Source organism: Mesoplodon mirus, assembly GCF_964341445.2.
Source record: "Mesoplodon mirus genome assembly, chromosome: 2".
NCBI lineage: Eukaryota > Metazoa > Chordata > Mammalia > Artiodactyla > Ziphiidae > Mesoplodon > Mesoplodon mirus.
Window position 1 is genome coordinate 21,316,159 of NC_138977.1, and position 22,318 is coordinate 21,338,476.

The 22,318-nt window shown below is 38.5% G+C and overlaps 2 protein-coding genes across 3 annotated transcripts in view; one reads left to right on the forward strand and one right to left on the reverse strand.

The window, feature by feature from the left end:
• Window positions 1-22,318, reverse strand: part of PDLIM5 (PDZ and LIM domain 5) — a 215,897-nt gene that overhangs the window by 16,149 nt on the left and 177,430 nt on the right. For both annotated transcript variants that reach the window (XM_082634070.1, XM_082634069.1), the window contains one exon: window positions 1,578-1,752. In XM_082634070.1, coding sequence (XP_082490196.1) covers window positions 1,578-1,752 — 175 coding nt within the window. The remainder of the gene's footprint in view (window positions 1-1,577; window positions 1,753-22,318) is intronic.
• On the forward strand, window positions 8,037-10,046 carry LOC309811380 (protein Spindly-like). Its single transcript, XM_082634045.1, has one exon. The coding sequence runs from the start codon at window positions 8,147-8,149 to the stop codon at window positions 9,947-9,949; it is 1,803 nt and encodes a 600-aa protein (XP_082490171.1). The 5' UTR covers window positions 8,037-8,146; the 3' UTR covers window positions 9,950-10,046.

The following is a 22,318-nucleotide window of genomic DNA, read 5'->3' on the forward strand; positions in this document are numbered from 1 at the left end:
CACTGCTTCATTTATTGAGACAAAGCAGTATCACACTAGATTCTATAATAGTTTAAATATTTCTGTTAAGACCCTATAGTAGTACTTTTAAAAAAATGTCTCTAACCCAATTGATACTATGACCTGAAGGATGAGTGCGTCTAGAGTCATGTATGATCTCTTCAGGTCAAACGTTCACCGAATGCCTTCTGTGTGTCGGATACTGTGCTAGACTCTGGAAACCTCTACTGATTTTCTGCTTCTCCCCATAAACCATTATTACCCCTCCCACTGCAGCTGGCTAATTCTCATACAGCAGGTGCTCACTGTGGAAAATACAAACTAAGGGAAAAATAACAGCTTGCAAAATATCATGATTTCATTTCTGTAAAACAACATCTGTCCTTATGTGTGTGTGTTTTAAAAGTGTGAACTAAAATACTAATAGTGGTTACCTTGGGATGTGGAATTATGTATGAACTCTTATTTTCGTTTTCTGTTTTTCTATATTTTGGAAATGTCACAATGAACACAGACTACCTTTAAAAGGCAAAAGCTATTTTTCAAAAAATCATGTACTCTGTGCTGTGCTCTTGACACATTTATTATTTAATAGTGAATTAAGGAGAAGAATATTTATATTTGGTTCTTAAATAAGATATTGAGACTCCCTGTGCTCCATTTTAAGTAGTAACTAGAAACATTATCCTAAGCAATAATTATGTAAGAGAGGAGGGGAAAATGCAAGTAAGTCTTAAACTTTTTCAGCTTTAGAGGAGCTGTTGTTTCAACTATTACAAAACATGGTAAAGTAAAAATGAGGAGAGAGCTTGAGCAGTCATTTCAAGTAGTCATCTGTTACTGCCAACAAGACAACTCACAGAGGCAACCGGGTCCTCTGGTGGGATCCCTGCATTAACATTCACACCTAAACCTCATAACATTTTAAAAGTCACTTGTTCAGAAACGCTGAGGTTTATAAGTGCCAGTGTAATACACTCACTTAAGAGCTTACTTTTAGTCTTTTCTGCTTATCGGAATTAAAGAAACAATAAAATACATTGGGATAAAAAATATTTTAAAGAAGCAGATTATGACCTAATCTAAAATGTAAAGCATTTATGAATAGATCTGAAGGTAATTATATCTTTTAGAGCTTAGGTATTCGAAAATCCAATCGTCTTTTCTCAAGTACTCAAAGTTCTTTATTTTACATCATTAGTTATTTTTCATCTAAATGAAACTCCTCACTTTTATAATTTGTGAAATAATGAAGTCCTTTGGGGTCCCTTTGAGTCTTAATATTTTATTATTCTCTGAAAAGCCACATTAATCATTATTTTCCCTTAGTTCTGATAGGAATTAGTAACTGACTAAATTGGTATTTTTAGTTTTATTATCACACAGCCCAGAATTACTTTTTATTAAAATAGATTCTAACAAATGTATATATATTCATATGTGTCTACTTTAATACTATTATATAGAAATACAGCAAGAATATTTTCACTACTAAATTTCTAATCTTTCAGAATATTAAAAAAAATCCATATTGGTATTAAGTCCTTTCAAGAAAAATTTAAAATCAAATAACCAACCTGATGACCTGGTTGCAGTGGGCACACATCGGAGTTCGTTTCCCTGCGGGAATGTGCTCGGCCCTTTGCACCAAAGTGTCCTCATTACTGGGCTGGGGCTGCCTTTCAGCTGAGTTGGCTGATGCCACTGCTCCTGTGGATGTCCCACTGCTTGCGACTCTTCCGGTAGAAGGTGCTAGGAGTTAAAACAGAAGAATCAGAATGACAACAAGCCAAATATAAACTTTTCCTAATAATCAAATAATAACATTACTTTAAAAAATAATCTATCCACTCACTTCTTTACTCATTTACTCACACTTACGGAGAGGTTACGGACCAAACAGTGGTCTGAGACTACAGAGTTAAAAAAGAAAAATTCAAGGATTACAACCCAGTGAAAGACTTATGACAGATGACTGCAGAGGGTTTTGTAGGAAAAGCAGAATCACCTCTGCTTCCAAGAGGAGATATGGTTAATGTTGAATATTGATGTTGAAATATTTCTAGTCATCCAGACATCTCTGCCAACCATTAATTAGATTTAACTCAAAATATGTCATAGCACATTAGAGATTTCAATGTGTTGAAGATAAAAGCAAAAATGAACTCCCTATATTCTGTCTCTTCCTGTACTGCCTAAGTAGACTGTGAAATCGGTCACCCGGTCATATAAGGCAGATACATAAGCATCATCCTAGGGCCTTCCTCTCCCTCCTTTGAGGTTATAATGGGTCCTGCTGACTTTACATCACAAATGGTTCTTGATTTTGCCCCCTCGTCTCCATTCCTACAATACTGTCCTGGTTCATGTCCTCAAAGTCTCCCACCTGGACTAACCACCAAATGCCTTGTCCTCCTTAAATTCATACTCCCACTGCCACCGCGGACTGAAATCTTATCTGATCACAGCTCTGCATAAACCATTTCAAGGACCTCATTCTTCTCTGACCACTGAGTGTAGTCCAATCTTCTAAGCACCACATACAGGTCCCTCCAGCGGTCTCTGCCTTCTGCACAGCCTCATCTGTCACCATCCTCTGCCTTTCTCTTCATGCTACAGTGAATACAAAACTACCTCATTTCCCCTGTGAATGGGGCTATCTATTCACAGCCTGTCCTCACCTCACTTCTCTACCATTCTTCCTATTCACCTAGTAACCACCACTCATTAAGATGCAGCCCAGTCTGACTGGTGTGAGGTGATACCTCATCGTAGTTTTGATTTGCATTTCTCTACAATAAATGCTGGAGAAGGTTTGCGGAAAAGGGAACCCTCATACACTGTTGGTGGGAATGTAAATTGATACAGCCACTATGGAGAACAGTATGGAGGTTCCTTTAAAAACTAAAAATAGAACTACCATATGACCCAGCAATCCTACTACTGGGCATATACCCTGAGAAAACCATAATTCAAAAAGAGTCTTGTACCACAATGTTCATTGCAGCTCTATTTACAACAGCCAGGACATGGAAGCAACCTAAGTGTCCATCAACAGATGAATGGATACAGAAGACGTGCACATATATACAATGTAATATTACTCAGCCATAAAAAGAAACGAAATTGAGTTATTTGTGGTGAGGTGGATGGACCTGGAGTCTGTCCTACAGAGTGAAGTAAGTCAGAAAAAGAAAAACAAATACTGTATGCTAACACATATATACGGAACCTAAGGAAAAAAAAAAGGTTATGAAGAACCTAGGGGCAGGACAGGAATAAAGACGCAGACGTAGAGAATGGACTTGAGGACACGGGGAGGGGGTAGGGTAAGCTGGGACGAAGTGAGAGAGTGGCATGGACATATATACACTACCAAATGTAAAATAGATAGCTAGTGGGAAGCAGCTGCATAGCACAGGGAGACCAGCTAAGCGCTTTGTGACCACCTAGAGGGGTGGGAATAGGAAGGGTGGGAGGGAGGGAGTCACAAGAGGGAAGAGACATGGGGATATATGTATATGCATAGCTGATTGACTTTGTTATAAAGCAGCAACTAACACACCATTGTAAAGCAATTATACTCCAATAAAGATGTAAAAAAAAAAAAGACGCAGCCCAGGAGTCAGCTGCTCCACAACTCCTCCCTGAACTATCTCTCTCCACTTCCCCTTCCACATAATCCAGATTAAAGTCTTTTTCCCATGTTCCCGTAATTTTCCGAACGACTAGATTATTGCCTCTACTACATATATTTGTGTCTTTTCTTCCCCAACTAGAGAGTAAGCTCCCTGAGGGCAAGAACTATGTCTTATTCTTCACCATAGCAACTAATACAGTGTCTGGAATGAATAAATGAATGAATGAATGAGTAAAGCGGAATCAATACATAAATGAACAACAGCAAAAACTGCGAAGGATTAAAATCAACAGGTCTGCTACTCACCCACAGGTAATTAAAGTGTAGTGGAAGAGAAAAGGCATATATTCTAATGGTTGAAAAGGAACAACTTTTAAGAAAAGCATATAAATAATATAAATTGTGTGTGTATGTATGTGTGTGTGGTTGTGTACGTGTGCGTGTGTGCTGACAGGATTCACATTAAAGGCGTGGTTAGAACTGGATAAGGTTAATTAGCATACTTGAAAGGCTATTTCTCCCTCAGGAGAATAAAGCCTGTTTGCAATGATGTGCAACTGCAGATCCAGAAACCCTGCATTTATAAACACCTAGCACATCTCCTCCAGCACTCTGCTTGGCACTTGAGCTGTGAAATGGCACTTTACAGGCCAGGGTGCTCGCCTAGTGCCCATGTTTCAAGTGAGTCAACTGGATTAGGAACACGTTTTCACTCTCTTAGACTCACACTTTCTCTTACAGAAATGCAAAAGAAAGTTACTGTAATGTTTGCTTTGTCTACTCTCTTCCTAATTCCCTCACTGGCTTGCATAGCACAATCCTCCTTCAATTTCTAGATCCAGGCCTGACTGCTCTTGGAGAGATGCAGATATGCATTTTCACTGCCACAAATCTTGTTTTTATCTTTAAATTCAAGACAGGCAACATGGATTTCATCTGCTCGCGCACATTAGCAGCTCATCCTCTCTATTCCTGTATGTCTGCGTTCTCCCACTTACTCAGGCATGGTCCTCTGGCTCCTCGGTCCCCGTCAGCCCCCAGACCCTAAGAACTGTTCCCTTGGAAATGTTTCCAAGGTCTGTCCCTTAATCCAAACCCATGCTCTAGCATTTGAGTCCTGGTCTTGAATCCCTGAAGTCTGGACAATTACAAGTCTCCTAAGCAGTCTCTCTGTCTTCAGTCTCTTTTTCAGCCTATTCTGCTGGATTATTTTTCCAAATACACTACTCTGATCATATTTTCTTGCTTATAAAGCTTCCCTAACTCTTTCCTGCAAACTCTATGCATTCCTGACAGTCCAGTCCCTGCATTAGCTCACTCCAATCTTCTTTACAACCTTTTTTTTTTTTTTTATGTTCACCCACATCCCCGCCATTATCATCTAACTCGGTGATCTTCATTTACCATTTAACTTGTGCCGTCCCTATTTGAAGGCACTATTCTCAAATCCTTACAACAGCCGTATGATTTAGGCACGATTAGTACCACACTTTTACTCTAGCTGAGGCAAAGAGAGGTTAAGAAAGCGGCCCAAGGTCACACAGCAAATGAAGGGCTACCCTCAAGCCAGGCAGTCTGGCTCGAGTCTGTGCTCTTAAATACCGTGCTATCGTCTACTCACTATCCCCTGGACATGCCGTGACAGGCCCTGCTTCTGTGAGGCACAGTCGATGAAATGTCCCTTTCTCCATGGCTACTCATGGATTTCCCATTCTGTAAGGCTCATGGAAATCCCATCTTCTTCCCCAGTATTCCCTGATTATCCCAGTCAGAGTGTTTTCTTGTCTCTCTTAACACCTTTAACACCTCCACCTATGTAATATATTTGCTATTTATCAATATCCTGTAATATTTTTCCTTCCTAAGTCAATGATAAACTCTGTAAAATGACAGCTTCCTTCTATTAACTGCTTTCTACCCATTACCAGAAAACTGCCTTAAAAGGAGAAGGCAGGGCTACCATGGTGGCGCAGTGGTTGAGAGTCCGCCTGCCGATGCAGGGGACATGGGTTCGTGCCCCGGTCTGGGAAGATCCCACATGCCGCGGAGCGGCTGGGCCCGTGAGCCATGGCTGCTGAGCCTGCGCGTCCGAAGCCTGTGCTCCGCAACAGGAGAGGCTGCAACAGTGAGAGGCCCGCGTACCGCAAAAAAAAAAAAAAAAGAAAAAAAAGAAGGCAAAAAATTAATATTTAATCAAGTAAATGAAAAAGGAAAGGTTCCGAATCACTTTCATTTTGTCTTTTTAAAGAACACAACTGAGATAGCTATTTTTAAAATATGGATTAGGTTCAGGATTTCAAACAGTGGGAAAGTTACCAATTGAAAAATCTGAAAATCAGACCTCAAAGAGAGTCAAACCCTTTCATCTACCATATGCCTTTATTTCATCACATCTATGCATAAGCCCTAAAGTACTGAGTCACTGAGACATTTTTAGCAATAAAAGAGTATAGTAATTCTCCATCAGTCATTGTAAAATGGGACAGAATCCATCTGGCCCATGCCTCAAGGAGAAGGTACATGGGAACTAACTTATTTAACACGAGAAGCCATTCTTAAACATGAAACATGTGACTGTGTCTTAAACACATATAAAGAGGCTCTGAGCTCACTGCTGTTCCTTCCTTGGGAAGAAAAGCCTTGCTTTTTTTTTTTTGTGGTACGTGGGCCTCTCACTGCTGTGGCCTCTCCCGTTGCGGAGCACAGGCTCCGGATGCGCAGGCTCAGCGGCCATGGCTCACGGGCCCAGCCGCTCCACGGCATGTGGGATCTTCCCGGACCAGGGCACGAACCCGTGTCCCCTGCATCGGCAGGTGGACTCTCGACCACTGCACCATCAGGGAAGCCCAAGCCTTGCTTTTTGTTACTGCCCCATTTTAACCACTTTGGATAAGACAGAAATTCTCACACCTCCGTTTTGTTGCTGTGTTGCTGGTGCATTGGCCCTCACACAAAGCGACACAAGCCTTGTTAATTTTTACCAAGCCCTGAACATTTCCAAGGAACATTATTTCCCCTATGAATAAGGTGCTGTTTCATTTCTTCAGATTGAATTTCTCACTACTCTAGCACACGAGTGGGCAACTTTTGAGCTGTCAAGTGCCCACTCCCTGGCCTCTGCTCCCTTGGCTTATTGGGGAGAGGGAGGTGTAAGAAGGTGAAATTTTGGAAAAGGGGAAGCACCACAAAATGAGTCCAGCTTCCTTTATAACTCTGTATAAAACTACACTACCACACAGACAAAAACAGTCTTCCACGGGGAGTACAGAGACCAAAATATTTCAAATTTATTGAACCTGCCATAAAAATAAATTTTACGTAGAAAAAAATATACATCTCTTTAGAGACAGCAGTTTAAAGACCTCAATCTACTTATCTGTAATAAAACCAGACTTTTCTTTTAAGTTCTAATAGAGGTATTAAATGGGAGCATTGAATTAGCCCTATTTCATAATCTAGGAACCTAAGTCACAAAAATTGAAGTGACTTATTCAAACTGAATAATGAGTAAGTCAGTAAAGTGTCACAATGAGAACATGAAGGGGAGGTTAGTTCTTGGCTCAGGTTTTCCTTTTTAACCTTAATCTTGAACATCTTCCATTAAATTAGGCTTCTTTTGTGGCTGATCTCTATCCCAATGGGACCATGTTTAAAAGTTAATTTTTGGGGGCTTCCCTGGTGGAGCAGTGGTTGCGAGTCCGCCTGCCAATGCAGGGGACACGGATTCGTGCCCCGGTCCAGGAAGATCCCACATGCCACAGAGTGGCTGGGCCCGTGAGCCATGGCCGCTGAGCCTGTGCGTCCGGAGCCTGTGCTCCACAACGGGAGAGGCCACAACAGTGAGAAGCCCGAGTATTGCAAAAAAAAAAAAAAAAAAGTTAATTTTTTTCTTTTGTATTAAATATATTTCAGCATCATAAAACTCATCGAGAAATTTAAAGCCAGTAGCTACTCTCCAAACTAACAGTGTTAGTGAGATATCTTTTATTAACTTTAGAATGATTATTTATGAGTCTTAAAGGTTTGGAATGACATACATTCATACTTATTCTAAGCTTGTGTTTTTAGCACTATGATAGTGACACCTAAGATTACAAAGATTATCACTAAATAAGTTAATATAAATTAGTGGGAACCCTAGCAGCACACTAGAATACTTTCTCAGTATATAATATGTAAAGTTGTCAAATTAATCAAGTAAAATTTAACCAACGCACAATATGTTGAGTTGCTAGTTTTTAAAATATTTGTCATAGTGATATATCTGAGAATTCTAAGGGGCAATACTTTTTTAAAAAGCAAACAGACCGGGCGGAAAGTCTCGCGAGACACGTGAGTTCTCGCGGGAACTACATTCAAAAAGCCCTGGCGCTTAACCGAGAGCTTGCTGAGTGAACGGACCGGCGTCTCTGCGGTGCGGTGGAGTTAATGTCGAGAAGCTGAGCGCGGCGAGCTAGCTGCAGCAGCAGGGGAAGGGGTGAGGAGAGAGTAGACAGGAAAAAAATCATGGAGGCAGATATAATAGCAGATCTTCGATGCAAGCTCAAAGAAGTTGAAGAAGAGCGACTAAAAGCTGCACAGTATGGTTTACAACTAGTGGAGAGCCAGAACGAATTGCAGAATCAATTGGATAAATGTCGTAATGAAATGATGACCATGACTGAGAATTATGAACAAGAAAAATATACTCTTCAGAGAGAAGTTGAGCTCAAGAGTCGAATGTTAGAAAGTTTGAGCTCTGAATGTGAAGCTATTCAACAACAACAAAAAATGCACCTGGAGAAATTAGAACAGCTGAGCAGAAGCCATGGGCAGGAAGTGAATGAACTAAAAAATAAGTTAGAAAAACTGAAAGCCGAATTAGATGAAGCTAGGCTTAGTGAAAAGCAGCTGAAGCACAAAGTGGATCATCAGAAGGAACTCCTTTCTTGCAAATCAGAGGAAATGCGAATAATGTCTGAACGTGTACACGAAAGCATCTCTTCAGAGACGCTGGCTCTTCAAATTGAGCTCACTGAAATGCAAAGTATGAAGACCACCCTCAAAGAAGAAGTGAACGAACTACAGTGCAGACAAGAACAACTAGAACTTGTTAATACGAATTTAATGCGCCAGGTAGACCGGCTTGAAGAAGAAAAAGAAGAGCGAGAGAAAGAAGCAGTTTCTTACTATAATGCCTTAGAGAAAGCTCGTGTAGCAAATCTTCAGGTGCAGCTAGACCAGGCACTCCAGCAAGCCTTGGACCCTAATAGTAAAGGCAACTCTTCGTTTGCAGAGGTGGAAGATCGAAGGGGAGCCATGGAACGTCAGCTTATCGGCATGAAAGTCAAGTATCAGTCACTCAAGAAGCAAAATGCATTGAATAGAGAACAGATGCAAAGAATGAAGTTACGAATCGCCACATTGCTACAAACGAAAGGGTCTCAAGCTGAATCTGAACAGCAGGAACGGTTACTTGCCATGCTGGAGCAGAAGAATGGTGAAATTAAACATCTCTTAGGTGAAATTAGAAATCTGGAGAAATTTAAGAGTTTATATGAAAGTATGGAATCTAAGCCTTCAGCCAACTCTGTTGCTCTGGAAGATGACACCTATTACACAGATTTACTTCAAATAAAGCTTGAAAACTTAAACAAAGAAAATGAAAGCACTAAAGGTGAACTGTCCATCCAGCGAATGAAAGCATTATTTGAGAGCCAGCGCGCTCTGGATATTGAGCGAAAACTTTTTTTGAATGAAAGGTGCCTCCAGCTTTCCCAAAGTGAAAATATGAAACTGAGAGCTAAACTAGATGAGTTAAAACTGAAGTATGAACCTGAAGAGAAAATTGAAGTGCCTGTACTCAAAAAGAGGCGTGAGGTACTTCCTGTGGATATAACCACCCCTAACGATGTCTGTACCACCAGTACTGTTGAGGAGGACGTTTATAGATTACCACCTCAGAAAGAGGAGGCACAGTCCTGTCCTAACAATGTAGAAGATAACTTGCAGTTGGAAAAGACAGTTTCTGTAAGCACATCAGGAGTCATTCTGTCTCCTTACAAAAATCTGTCCGTGGGTATTCAGCCAAGGAAGGAAAAGAAATGTGTGAAACTTATAGGAGTTCCAGCTGAGTCGGAAGCCTTAAGTGAAAGAAGTGGAAACACCCCTAACTCTCCCAGGTTAGCTGCTGAATCAAGGCTTCAAACAGAAGTTAAAGAAGGGAAAGAAACTGCAAGCAAATTGGAAAAGGCAACCTGTAAGAAATCACACCCTATTGTATACGTGTCCTCCAAATCAACTCCAGAGACCCAGTGCCCTCAGCAGTAAAGACTTAATAAGAGTAAGGTACCACTTGCCCAAAAGATTGCTCTGGAGGTTAGTTAAGATTGTCTTCATCTGAAGTATACCATCTTGTAGGTTATTTCCTTCTACTCATTGTGCTAGGAACTGGCATTTTCATGCTCCTTTGACCAAACATTCAAAATGTTGTGATTCTAACCAGGAGAGTTCCCTAAGTGATGAACTATGAATCACAGTGAATAAACCATTAGCTGAAGGAAAGTGTTATTACAAATTTATTGGTTATATTGTATATAGATTTTTAAAGTACCTTCAGAGCCATATATATTTGAAAAGAGAACACATTAACTATTATATTTTCCTATGTACATTTTTATGAACGTAGTTTTTCACTGTGTTGTGAAAATAGAAAACTTGGTTTAAAAATATATATTATATTGTAACTAGATTTTGTCAGTGTGTAAAGCACATATGTTCATCTTTGTATTCATATACATGATTTAAATTTTGTCTCAATTACATGAAAAAATAATTTTGAAATTTAAAATAAAACTGCTATAATTAAAAAAAAAAGCAAACAGACCACTGACTTATTAACCATGAAATTTAATTTACTACAAAGAAATAAGGTCATTTCTTTTGGACTATAGACTATAAATTGGTGATAAAGAATTTTAAAAAATTGAACCACGTAATATTCATTAATTTAGTAGAACACGTACCTCCTGTTATTGGGGAAATTTTTGTGGTATATCACTTGGAAAGATAAAGTGAAAACTCTTTACTGTAGAAAGACCTTAACTGCATTTTTCGCCAAGCAGATGATTCAAGTTTGCATCATTTAGCAAATTAGTTAACACAAGTTTTAAGCAATCTTATCCTGAGGTTTAATTTTCTTTTCTAACCATTTTAAGGCCCTAACTACGTGATTTTCAAGTTTATCCAAGTAACTTCTCAGTAATGGGCCACATAAATATATTACTGGGGATTTGTGGAGTATTATGTTATAAAAGACTATGTAACATATAAGGAATTAGAAATTATCTAATTATTTACTATGTGCTTCAAATATAGCTGAGCTCACTAAAAGGCTCTTGTTTATATACATAAAGTTTCCAGAGAGAAAACAAAGATTAAGACCATTAGAATTCCAGGTATTACAATGTGTGAATTCTCTGAAAACAGATGTTTTCCAACTATATTAAGAATAGGTGGGTTAGGGACTGCCCTGGCAGTCCAGTGGTTAAGACTCCATGCTTCCACTGCAGGGAGCATGGGTTCACTACCTGGTCAGGGAACTAAGATCCCCGTATGCTGCAAAATGAATGAATGAATGAATGAATGAATGAATGAATAAATAAATAAATAAATAAGAATAAGGTGGGTTACATGATATTTTTTCAAAAACAGCTGTTGACTCTAAACCAGTATTGTTAAAAAAAAAGAGTAGTGAAGATTATAATGTATATGTTAAATATCTGGCCAGGCTGTACCTGAAACAGGCATGAAATTCATCAGTTAACTCTCTGGTTCAAGTCAAATTATTCAACTACCAGTAAAATATTCTTATTACTGGCATATATTAGGTGAAAAAACACTACGTTATGTCAAATCTTACTTGGAAACTTAACATAAGTCAAATGGGGCTGGGGGATGATATCCCCCTAAACAAACAGATGTCGCTAGCGTCTTCCAAGGTAGGTGACTCTTATTGGATGTAGTGCTTTTGAATTGCTGAACATATCATTCAGTAGGAGAGCAAGTTGGCGTTGAACGATGAACTGCCCACGACAATATGAGAAATATATAACCTGATGACTTCTTACAACGTCCAGAGTACGTCCCAGTTCGAGCCATCATTATCTCTTGCTTGGATAACTTATTGCAGTGACTGCCTAAAGATCCTGCTCTACCTTTCCAACGACATAGAGGCCAGGAAAAACTAAACCAGATCATGCTGCTCCTCTGCTAAAAACCCTCCAACAACTCCCTTCTAACTCAGAACTAAAACCAGAGGTCCTATAGAATCTGACTCCTGTGACCTCTCTGGCCTGATCTGCCACTTTTCCTTTGCTCATGAGCTACAGGGCACACTGTCTTTCTTACTATTTCTCTAATTGGCCAGTATGCTTCTAATTCAGGGCCTTTGTAGTTTCTAGTCCCTCTGCCTGGAAATCTTTTCCCCAGCTGCTTGCATGGCTTGCTCCCTCACTTCCTTCCTGTTCTCTGCTCAGAGGCCATTTTACCAATGTGGCTTTCTCTCATCACCCTACATAAAACAGCAACCCTCTCCCTCCAAACCAGCATTCTCTATACTCCTTAACTGGTTTATCATCCCCATCTAACACATTTTATATTCTTCTTATTGCTTTTGATCTCTCTCTCCACACCTTGAGGCCAGGGACACTGTCTATTTTGTTCATTGCTGTATCTCTAGCACCTAGAACAGTCCCCGGCATATTGCTTAACAAATCTCTGTTTAGAGAATGAATGACTCTGGCACCAAAATTATTGTCTTCCCGCTGAAAGGAACCAGACTCCTTAGAGAAACTGCTGATTCTAGGATTGGGACAAACAATGAACATGGAAAGTCCAGAATATCTTGTCAAATTAGAAAGCAAGAATGCTATCAAAGAACTAGAGTTGTATCAAATGGACTTAAAGAAGATGATGAGACAGCCTGAGCATTAATAATAATAATAACTACAAAGGACTGAAATACTTCAAATAAGTTAACATGAACTCACAATGATCCTGGAATTTAAAAAAACCACACTGATCATCTTTAGAGGATGCTACGGAAACAATTCATTATTTTAAAAACCCGTAAAATTTAATAAAGAGGAAAAAATCAAGCTTTACAATGTATCACCTGATAACCAATCATGTTTCTACTATATTCGCTCACTCCCCTGCCATCTCTGAACTATCCTGAAGCAAATTTAAGATTTATCATTTAATCCATAATATTTCACTATCATTTCTGAGAGTACTCTTTTAAAAAATCTACCCATAATACCATTATCACACCTAAAATAAAACAAAAATCTCCTTATCATCATCAAATAAGCAATTTTCCAATTTACTTCTGATTAACCTCTGTAATAGTTTTCTCTCGCTGCTGTAACAAATTACTAAAACCTCATTGACTTAAAAACAGCACAAGTGTATCATTTTCCAGTTCTCCTACACTGATATTACCGGGCCAAAGTCAAGGTGTTGGCAGGGCTGAGTTTCTTCCTGAAAGCTCTAGGGAAAATCCATTTCCTTGCTTTTTTCCAGCTTCTAGAGCTGCCCAAATTCCATGGTTCATCCACCATCTCAAAGCCAGCAGGTTGAGTCCTTCTCACACTACAGCACTCTAACCCTTTCTTTGCTTCCCTCTTCCACTTTTAAAGGCCCTCGTGATTACAATGGGCCCACCAGGATAATATCCCTATTTTAAGGTCAGGTGATAAACAATCGTAATTCCATCTGCATCCCTAATTCCCCTTTGACATGCAATATAACATATTCACAGGTTCTGGATATTAGGACATGGACATCTTTGCGGGGGCATTATTCGGCTTACCACACATACCCAACACAATATTAATCAGGATCCAAATAAGGAAGGTCCATATACTACATTTGGTGTATGTCTCCTAAATCTTTTAGTCTGTAATCCTTTCCATCTCCCCACTCCTTGCAAAATACATGTAGAAGAAACTGTCTCTAGTTACATGTTTATGTGTGTATTTGAACCTTTTTTATAGTAAAAAGTTAAAGAAAAATTTTATACATATTAAACTGAATTTCATCTTTACAACAACAATATAAGGTAATATTATTACTATTTGATGGGTCAGGAATACAAAGCTCAGAAAGGATAAGTGATTTGCCCAAAGACATGTACAGCAATAAAATGAAGCAAACATTTTTTGAATAACTACTATATACCAAATAATGCGCTAGGCTTAACTGCTGCAAATAAGACAGATAGGATTTCTGCCCTCATGGAGTTTAAAGAAGGTTACAGACCAGTAATTAGTCAATTATGTTATAGTGGGGTTAGTGCTAGAATGATGGAAAGATAACCAGTTTAATTACAGATATCCATTCAGTCAAGTGTATACTTGCAGCCTATGGTGTGGCAGGTACTATGTCATACGCAGGTACCCAGTAGAGTAGGTGTACATGTTTTGCCCTTTCCCTCATAGAGCTCAAGCCTTTTTTTTTTTTTTTGAGTTGGAGGTGCTCGTGGTTCATCTAAGTATAGACAGTCTACTGAATATATGAACTCAGGAAAAAGATCTGAGCTAGAAGAATGATTCAAGAGTTATCAGCATATTGATGACAACTGAGGCTGTGGGAATAAATGAAATTGTTCAGGGGAAGAGTGGCATGAAATAGAAAAGCTCCTAAGGTACAAGACAAATGACAGAAATACTTTGGGAACAGAGAGAGAGGTAGGAGAAAAACCAGGAGAGTGCATCATGGAAGCCAAAGAAGCAGAGTAGAGAACATGAGATCCAAAACCAATTCTATGTGACTCCAAAGCCTATGTCCCTAAGCATTCGTTCACCAAATATTTATTATGTGCTTACTGTGTGCCAAGCTCTTTGCCAGGCACTACCTCGACCCAAGAAAATATGAAGGCAGATCTTCTTGACTGTGATCTAAACGTGGAAGTACTAACTTCTAGACCAGTTTAGGAGGGGATAATGATAATGATGATTATCTTCTGCTATTTTAATTTTCTTAATAAGGCTGCTACAGTAAACTTAGGAATAATGTATGAAAGCATTATTTTTTTATTTGCCCTGGTATGCCTAACATCTTAGATTATCACTTTTAAGTTCTTCATGTACCTGTAAAAGATAAGTTTATGGGCTTCCCCGGTGGCGCAGTGGTTGAGAGTCTGCCTGCCGATGCAGGGGACATGGGTTCGTGCCCCGGTCCGGGAGGATCCCACATGCCGCGGAGCGGCTGGGCCCGTGAGCCATGGGCGCTGAGCCTGCGCGTCCGGAGCCTGTGCTCCGCAACGGGAGAGGCCACAACAGTGAGAGGCCCGCGTACCGCAAAAAAAAAAAAAAAGATAAGTTTATTACAGAGATCTAATTTTCTTTTCCTCAACCTGGCTGCCCATCCTTTTCAGCCATTATAATTAATGGATTCAAAGTTCTTAAAATATAACATATGGCTATAAAGCTAATTCTTTATGTTTTGAGAAACATTTCAGAGAATATATATAAACTGCTTCAGAAAGGGAAATATAATTATAGATCTAACTCTTTTGCTAAAGACAAAGAGACCTGAAGCATTAAATGTTGAATCCATTTTTGTTATACAAACTATATGGATGTAAATATTTCAACTACTATATTTGAATTAAGAGAAAGCAACAGAGAAAGTTATAACAGTAAATCTACGGATAACCATAAAATATGTTTTAAGAATCCTGTAATATTTCATTCTCATTAAGTCAGAAATAAGGCTGAAATTAAGAATCTTAACATTCTCCCTCAAAAGAAAAAGGACAGATGTTTACAGCCTGGACCGAGAAGTCATACGTGAGGTTTTATGGTGTGAAAAACAACTGGCTCTACCACAAGGGATATTCCTGTTATAAACACTGAGGCTAATGGTGTCCTCATATATATATAACTGGGCTACATCAAAGTGAACTCTGACACTCTTGGGGAGATACAGCATTATAATTCAACATCTCAGAGAATATGTTCACGAAGGTATGGTAGAAATTTTACACATACTAAATTGGGTAGCAGTGATGGCAACACACTTGCGTATTATCACGGGCAGCAAGCGCGTTCTTCTCTGTCCTGTCCCCAGCCACCTCAAATAGATGGTGGCCATGAGAAGCGTAGAATCTGTGCGTTTTGTCTGTCAAGCCCCTTATGTTGAAAGTATAAACAACAGTCTACTCTTCATAATCCAGGCATGAAATCATATCCAGTAGAAATAGAAAAGGTTTAATGTTGAGCCAAGATCTAGGATCAGAGGAAAATACATTCTAGAGAGGTTTGTACAACTTTTGTTAAGTGGAATCAAAAATTTTTTAAATTCAGTGATTAAAAGCAAAATTGGACAGATTAAACTATTATCATTTCCCTAAGCAGTGGAGAATGCTGGTATGTACACCATAAAGAATTGGAACAGGTGCGCCCAAGCCTCAAAGTATCGAATATTTCCGCAACTTCAGGAGGTTTGTTTCTTCCATTAGCAACCAGCCTTTCAACTCTTAAGAACGCAGATTAAACTGGATCTCGGGTGTCTTAATTAAAGTGAGTGTGGGGACTTGGATTAGGTTTTCTCTTCTTTTTCAATTTTTTGCTTCACACGTCATTAAAATTCGGGATACACAGACTTGCCTTTATCACCCTACTAACTAACCTTACATAGAAAACTTTCATTTGGTCAGAGTTACAACTAAAAGAAACACAGTCTGTGCCTTGTAAATAAAGATAACAGATCTTAAAAAAATCTGTTTTTGTCAACATTCTATGAAAAACCAACAAATTATTTATCACTTACAGAGTTTTCTAAATCATCTCAATACCACTGTTCCAATTTCTAATTTTATAATGGGAAGACAAGACCATGGTCTAATCATGGGCACTCAATGTGCTTCATGCTGAGAGAGAGGCATGGGGGAGGGAGGGAGGGAGAGAGAGGGAGGGGAGGGGGGAAATAAAGTAAACGAAACAAAATCAGATAAAATAGTTAAAAAACCCCACAAATCTGAGGCGTGATTCATGACCTCAGGCATGCTAAAGAGGATCGCTGGTAAACTCATACTGACTGTGTAAGCTAAGAATTTATTTAAAATATTAAAATTGTAGAATTTTACTCATATTTGAATGAGAAAACCATAAGGACATATATTAAAATTATTTATACTCACATTATGTCTAGAGTTCTCACATATTTTATTGCCAAAGTAACATGAAATCCAAATGGGCTTGGCTTTTTACCATTTTCCCACCAAGTTTCACCTATTTATTTAAGTGAGAAAGCAACCTAGTCTTAGAAATAAAGGAGAAAGTGACCTCAGACTTGAGGGCTCATATAAATAGGGTTCTTTTAAGGTAGGCAAAACAACTGAAGCAGAAAGGGAAAGAAAATTTAAGAAGACCTCCCCATGTCAAACAATACCAAACATGTCTCTAAATGATGAATACAAGTTACTGGAAAATGTAAATCCTCGGATACGCCTTACGTTTCTATTACTACTATTAATTCTCTAAGGTATCTTTCTCAATTAAAGTCATTAGATCTCTAAAATAAACAAAATTATATTATCATTATCCAAAGTTATGCTTGAATTTCATATCTTTTAAAAGCAGAGAACATTGCTCAGCTGTTTTATGCTGGAGGGAGCAGTATCTCTAGCATAATGACTGACGTTAAGAGACACTTGGGCTCCTCGTTCTTTTAATTTCTAGTTGTGTGAACTTCGAAATTCCACCATTTGGGGACTTAGTCTCCTCATCTGTAAAACAGCAAAAATAATAACTACCTCAAAGTGTGAGAGGGTTAAATAAGGTACTATAAGTGTTTACTTATAGTTCCTTGAATGTGTAAGAAATGCTTCATAAATGTCAATTATTTTATACTCTGACATAAGATCTTAACATGGTTAAAAGAAATAAAGTATCCACTCATTTAAGAGCTACCTAGTGAGCACATTCAATATTTTAGATCTAGGAACTCTTCTGGTATGAAAGATACACCCAAGAATAAGATACCTGCCCCTGAAGAATTTATCTTCTTATGGGTGATGTTCACAATCAAAGTGAACACAGTGCTTTAGGATTAGTGCCTGTCAAGAGTTCTCATGACCCCCAATAAAGTGTGCATCTACTATGCAGAATTATCAAGCATAGTTTTACTTATTCCTGTGGTTTAAACCTAGTGTTGGTAATTCTTTTTCTGTAAATGGCTAGAGAGTAAATATATTAGGTTTTGTGGGCCATATGGTTTATGTTGCAACTACTCAACTCTGCCACTGGAGCACCAAAGGAGCCACAGACAACATGTAAATGAATGAGCATGTCTGTGCTCTAATAAAACTTTATTTACAAAGACAGGTGGCGGGCCAGATGTGGCCAATGGCCATAGTTTGCCACTGCCTGGTTTAAATCATATGCATTAATAATAAGAAGTAATAATTCTCTCTTTAAAAATTTTATCAAAGTAGAGTTGATTTACAATGTTGTGTTAATTTCTGCTGTATAGCAAAGTGTCTCAGTTATGCATATATATTCTTTTTCATATTATTTTCCATTATGGTTTATTACAAGGTAATGAATATAGTTCCTTGTGCTATACAGTAGGACCTTGCTGTTTATCCATCCTATATGTAATAGTTTGCATCTGCTAATCCCAAACTCCCAGTCCTTTCCTCCCCCCATACCCCCTCCCCCTTGGCAACCACAAGCCTGTTCTCTATGTCTGTGAGACTATTTCTGTTCCATAGGTATGTTCATTTGTGTCATATCTTAGATTCCACATATAAGTGATATCATATGGCATTTGTCTTTCTCTTTTCTGACTTAAGGGAGTAATAATTCTTTATGAAAAGCATATGTGAATAAATCCAGGTATCTTCCCTTACAAAAGATTTAATATTTTAATCTCAGGATGAGATGAAAATGGGGAGAAAGAAGAGCTTTCAACACAGAGCACTTGCATCAGAGCTGGGAAGGTTCCAACATGGGAAAAAATTCCAGTAAGAGGACATTTAAAAGAAAAAAAAAAAAAAAGAGGGCAGTTCATGGCTGCTACTTTTATTTTTTCCTATATCAGAGCCATAATTCTAAACAAAAATATATTTGTTACATAAAGAGATAGAGCATATTTATATGCTTCACACCATGGTTTTGACAATGGACAGCTCCAGTCAGGCCTTTACGGCAAGTGGACTGTTTAGTTTAATGATGTCAAAATGCAGGGGAGCAGATGGCAATAAAACATTATTAGAAGAGATGAAACATACGCAACTGGTAGCAGTTTACTTATTCATATCAAAATTTAAAAATGGAACCAATAAATCTATCCATCTTAGCTAAGCAAATCTAGTTATCTTGATTTATTACTGCAGCCTAAAGCCTACAATGAAATTTGGGATGGTTGTAGAAACAGTAATTTCCTTTCTCACCCCTATCTTCTTTAGACTTCAAATAAAATATAGAATTTATATCCACTTATAACTGAGATGCACATCACTCAGTCTTTGATCTAATCAGATCTCACAAATACATTCGAGTCTTCCTTGAAAAAAACAAAGAATACATCAGATCTCCCCAAAGCTCTGTCCATAGTGAATAAAGATGCTTTTTCTTATTGCTAAAACGTAGCATACACCAGAGGCAGGGTATGATAAAGGTCATATTAACTAGAATCTTAGCTAAATTTTTAAAATGTAGTTGAGATGCAATGAAAATGTTACTTGAAACAGATCTTAGTAATTGCTAGTTACCTAGTTTATCCGCACTATGCAATCCTTTCTAGAGTATCCCAAAGAGAGTTAGTTCTCCCTAAATATATTCACTGATTTTATCCTGTAATACAGAAAATTGCACTGTTTAGTCAAAATAACTGGGTTCAAATCACTATAGGACTCTGAACAATTCTTTTGACATTTCTCAGACTCTGCTACCTCATTGGGAAAATGATGTCCATTTAAAATTTTAATGACACTCTCTTACTGTACACTCTGAATAAAAAGATACTTTTAAAAGCTGAAAGTATTACAAAAACATAATTTTTTTTACTAGTAATCAATGATACCCACCATTTTACTGTTAAAAGAGGATATCTGTTCCCTTTGAGTCTACCAACTACAGCCTTGAGTTCCAAATGGCCAAATGATGAGTACTCCACAAAGACAGGATGCAACAGAAACTAAAACTAACTAAATATTCATTTTGAAAGCAAGTTTGTGCCTTTTTCCCTTTTTCATTTGACCAAAATAAATTTACTGTGTTACTAAAAGATCTTCCAATGATCCCAACTTTTCTATTTATAGCTTACTTGCATTGTGCTTCTTCAAAACACAATTCATATTTTAAAAAAGAATCACCAATTTTTACAAGTCTCACTGTCAATTATGAGTTGTTGTCTTCACTATGTATATTAAAATTGCTCCATAAAGAAAAAAGCAATTTACTAATAAAAAGCCTATATACATATTACAGGTATCCCCGGCACTGTTCTAAAATGCTATAAGAACTGCTAACGAAAACAGAAAAAGGAAAATTTTCAGCACAGCTAGACAACACTAACTACTGTGAAAGAAAACATAACAAAGCTTTTTATTTGCAATGGCCCTATGAAATAAGGTCACACTGCTTTCTACAGAAAATGGTGATTAAAGTATTAGCCAAGACTATATAGCTCCATGATTTTCTGAGTAAGAAATTACAAGTTATTTATTAAAAACTTATCATAGGGGCTTCCCTGGTGGCACAGTGGTTGAGAGTCCGCCTGCCGATGCAGGGGACACGGGTTCGTGCCCCGGTCTGGGAAGATCCCACATGCCGCGGAGCGGCTGGGCCCGTGAGCCATGGCCGCTGGGCCTGCGCACCCGGAGCCTGTGCTCCACAATGGGAGAGACCACAACAGTGAGAGGCCCGCATAACGCAAAAAAAACAAAAAACAAAAAACAACTTATCATAATGTTAACACATTGAAGTATTATTACAAATGCTCTCAAAATCAACATATTTTGAAAGTGGGAAAGAAGGAAAAAGCCTGTAATTAATGAAAAAAAAACCCTGAAAGCCTATTTACAGACTTAAAGCTTTCAGAACTACATAAAAATAACAACATGAGTATTTAATTTTTTTTTTTTTTTTTTTTTTTTTTGCAGTACACAGGCCTCTGTTGTGGCCTCTCTCGTTGTGCAACACAGGATCCGGACGCGCAGGCTCAGCGGCCGTGGCTCACGGGCCTAGCCGCTCCGCGGCATGTGGGATCTTCCAAGGCCGGGGCACGAACCCGTGTCCCCTGCATCGGCAGGCGGACTCTCAACCACTGCGCCACCCGGGAAGCCCCATCATAATCTTTTAAACACATTAACACTATCATGATCTCTTAATCATGCAAATCTGACTGTGTCACTTTCCAACTTAGGAATCTTGTAATGGCTTCCTTTCAGCATCAATCCACACTCTTTTACTTTCAAAGCCCCTTCTGACCAGCCCCACTAACCCATCCAGCTTTCTTTCCAGCCACTATACCATCCTGGATATACTGAACTATTTGCCCTTCCACCAAGAAGGCAAGTTCTCTGACAGCTTTTGCGTATGTTGTTCTCTCTCCGTCTTGGCCTCTTCCTAAAAATATTCAAGGAACACTGACTTCATACAATTTTACTTTAGGCACAAACATGAACACTGTGTTCTTGCATAAAATACGACTTCACTATAAACAAATACTTACTACATCTCAAGACTGTATCACTGGAACATTATTGGCCTCCTTCTCCCCTTTCCATTGATCCAGACCTCCACGCCTTCTGGACCTTGTTTTCGGATTTAACTCTTTGTATTTACCTTGAGGTTTTTTTTTTTTTTGATTGGTTTCTGTTACTGGCGTTTTGCATCCAAGTTGATTTGTCCATAGTGACAAGGTGGGTGAATATCCCTAATATTTCCTCTGCATTCCACTGCTTGGTTCCTTATATGCCATTAAGTTTCCAAATTTTTTGAGAAAAAAATTCTTGTGATACAGCTTCGGATCTATTACTAATTTTTTTTTAATTGCTGGAAAATACAAATAAGAGTACTAGTTACAGTATTGCTAATGTTCCCAACTTTTAAGGTTTCTGGGTGTTTAATGCTTCAAGGACAGTGGAGTCCCCTTCTCCTTTACCAATGTGTATAGTTCTTAATGGCAGCCATTGGCAGATAGCACGTCCACCTTTGTTCAAGGACTGGTGCGGGACTTTCAAGTCTGATAGGAGGAAAGAACAAAGCCTGGAGAATTCCTCAAATCATGTGAAGATGTCCAAAATAAGACAGACTAACCTATCCACCCACTCGCTCACTCACTCAGTCACTCATTGACATTTACTGAGGGCCTATAAAGTGCCAGCTATTGGGTAAGTGCCATAAAACAAAGATTAGTAAGACTTGGTCCCTGTCCTTAAGGGGATCTAAAAACAGTGGTAAAATACACATATGTAAACGACCAGAATGAACATGATGAATGTTATAACAAAGCAATCATCAAAATTTTGTAGGAACACAGAGGAAGAATAGGCAACTATTTAGAAGGCTCAAGAAAGGTTCACAAAGGATGTGACACCTGGTCTTAAAGAGTGAAGAGAAAATTTCAGGGGTGGAAGGTGGGAAAGCATTTCAAATAAAAGGAGCCTCTTGTACAAAGCTC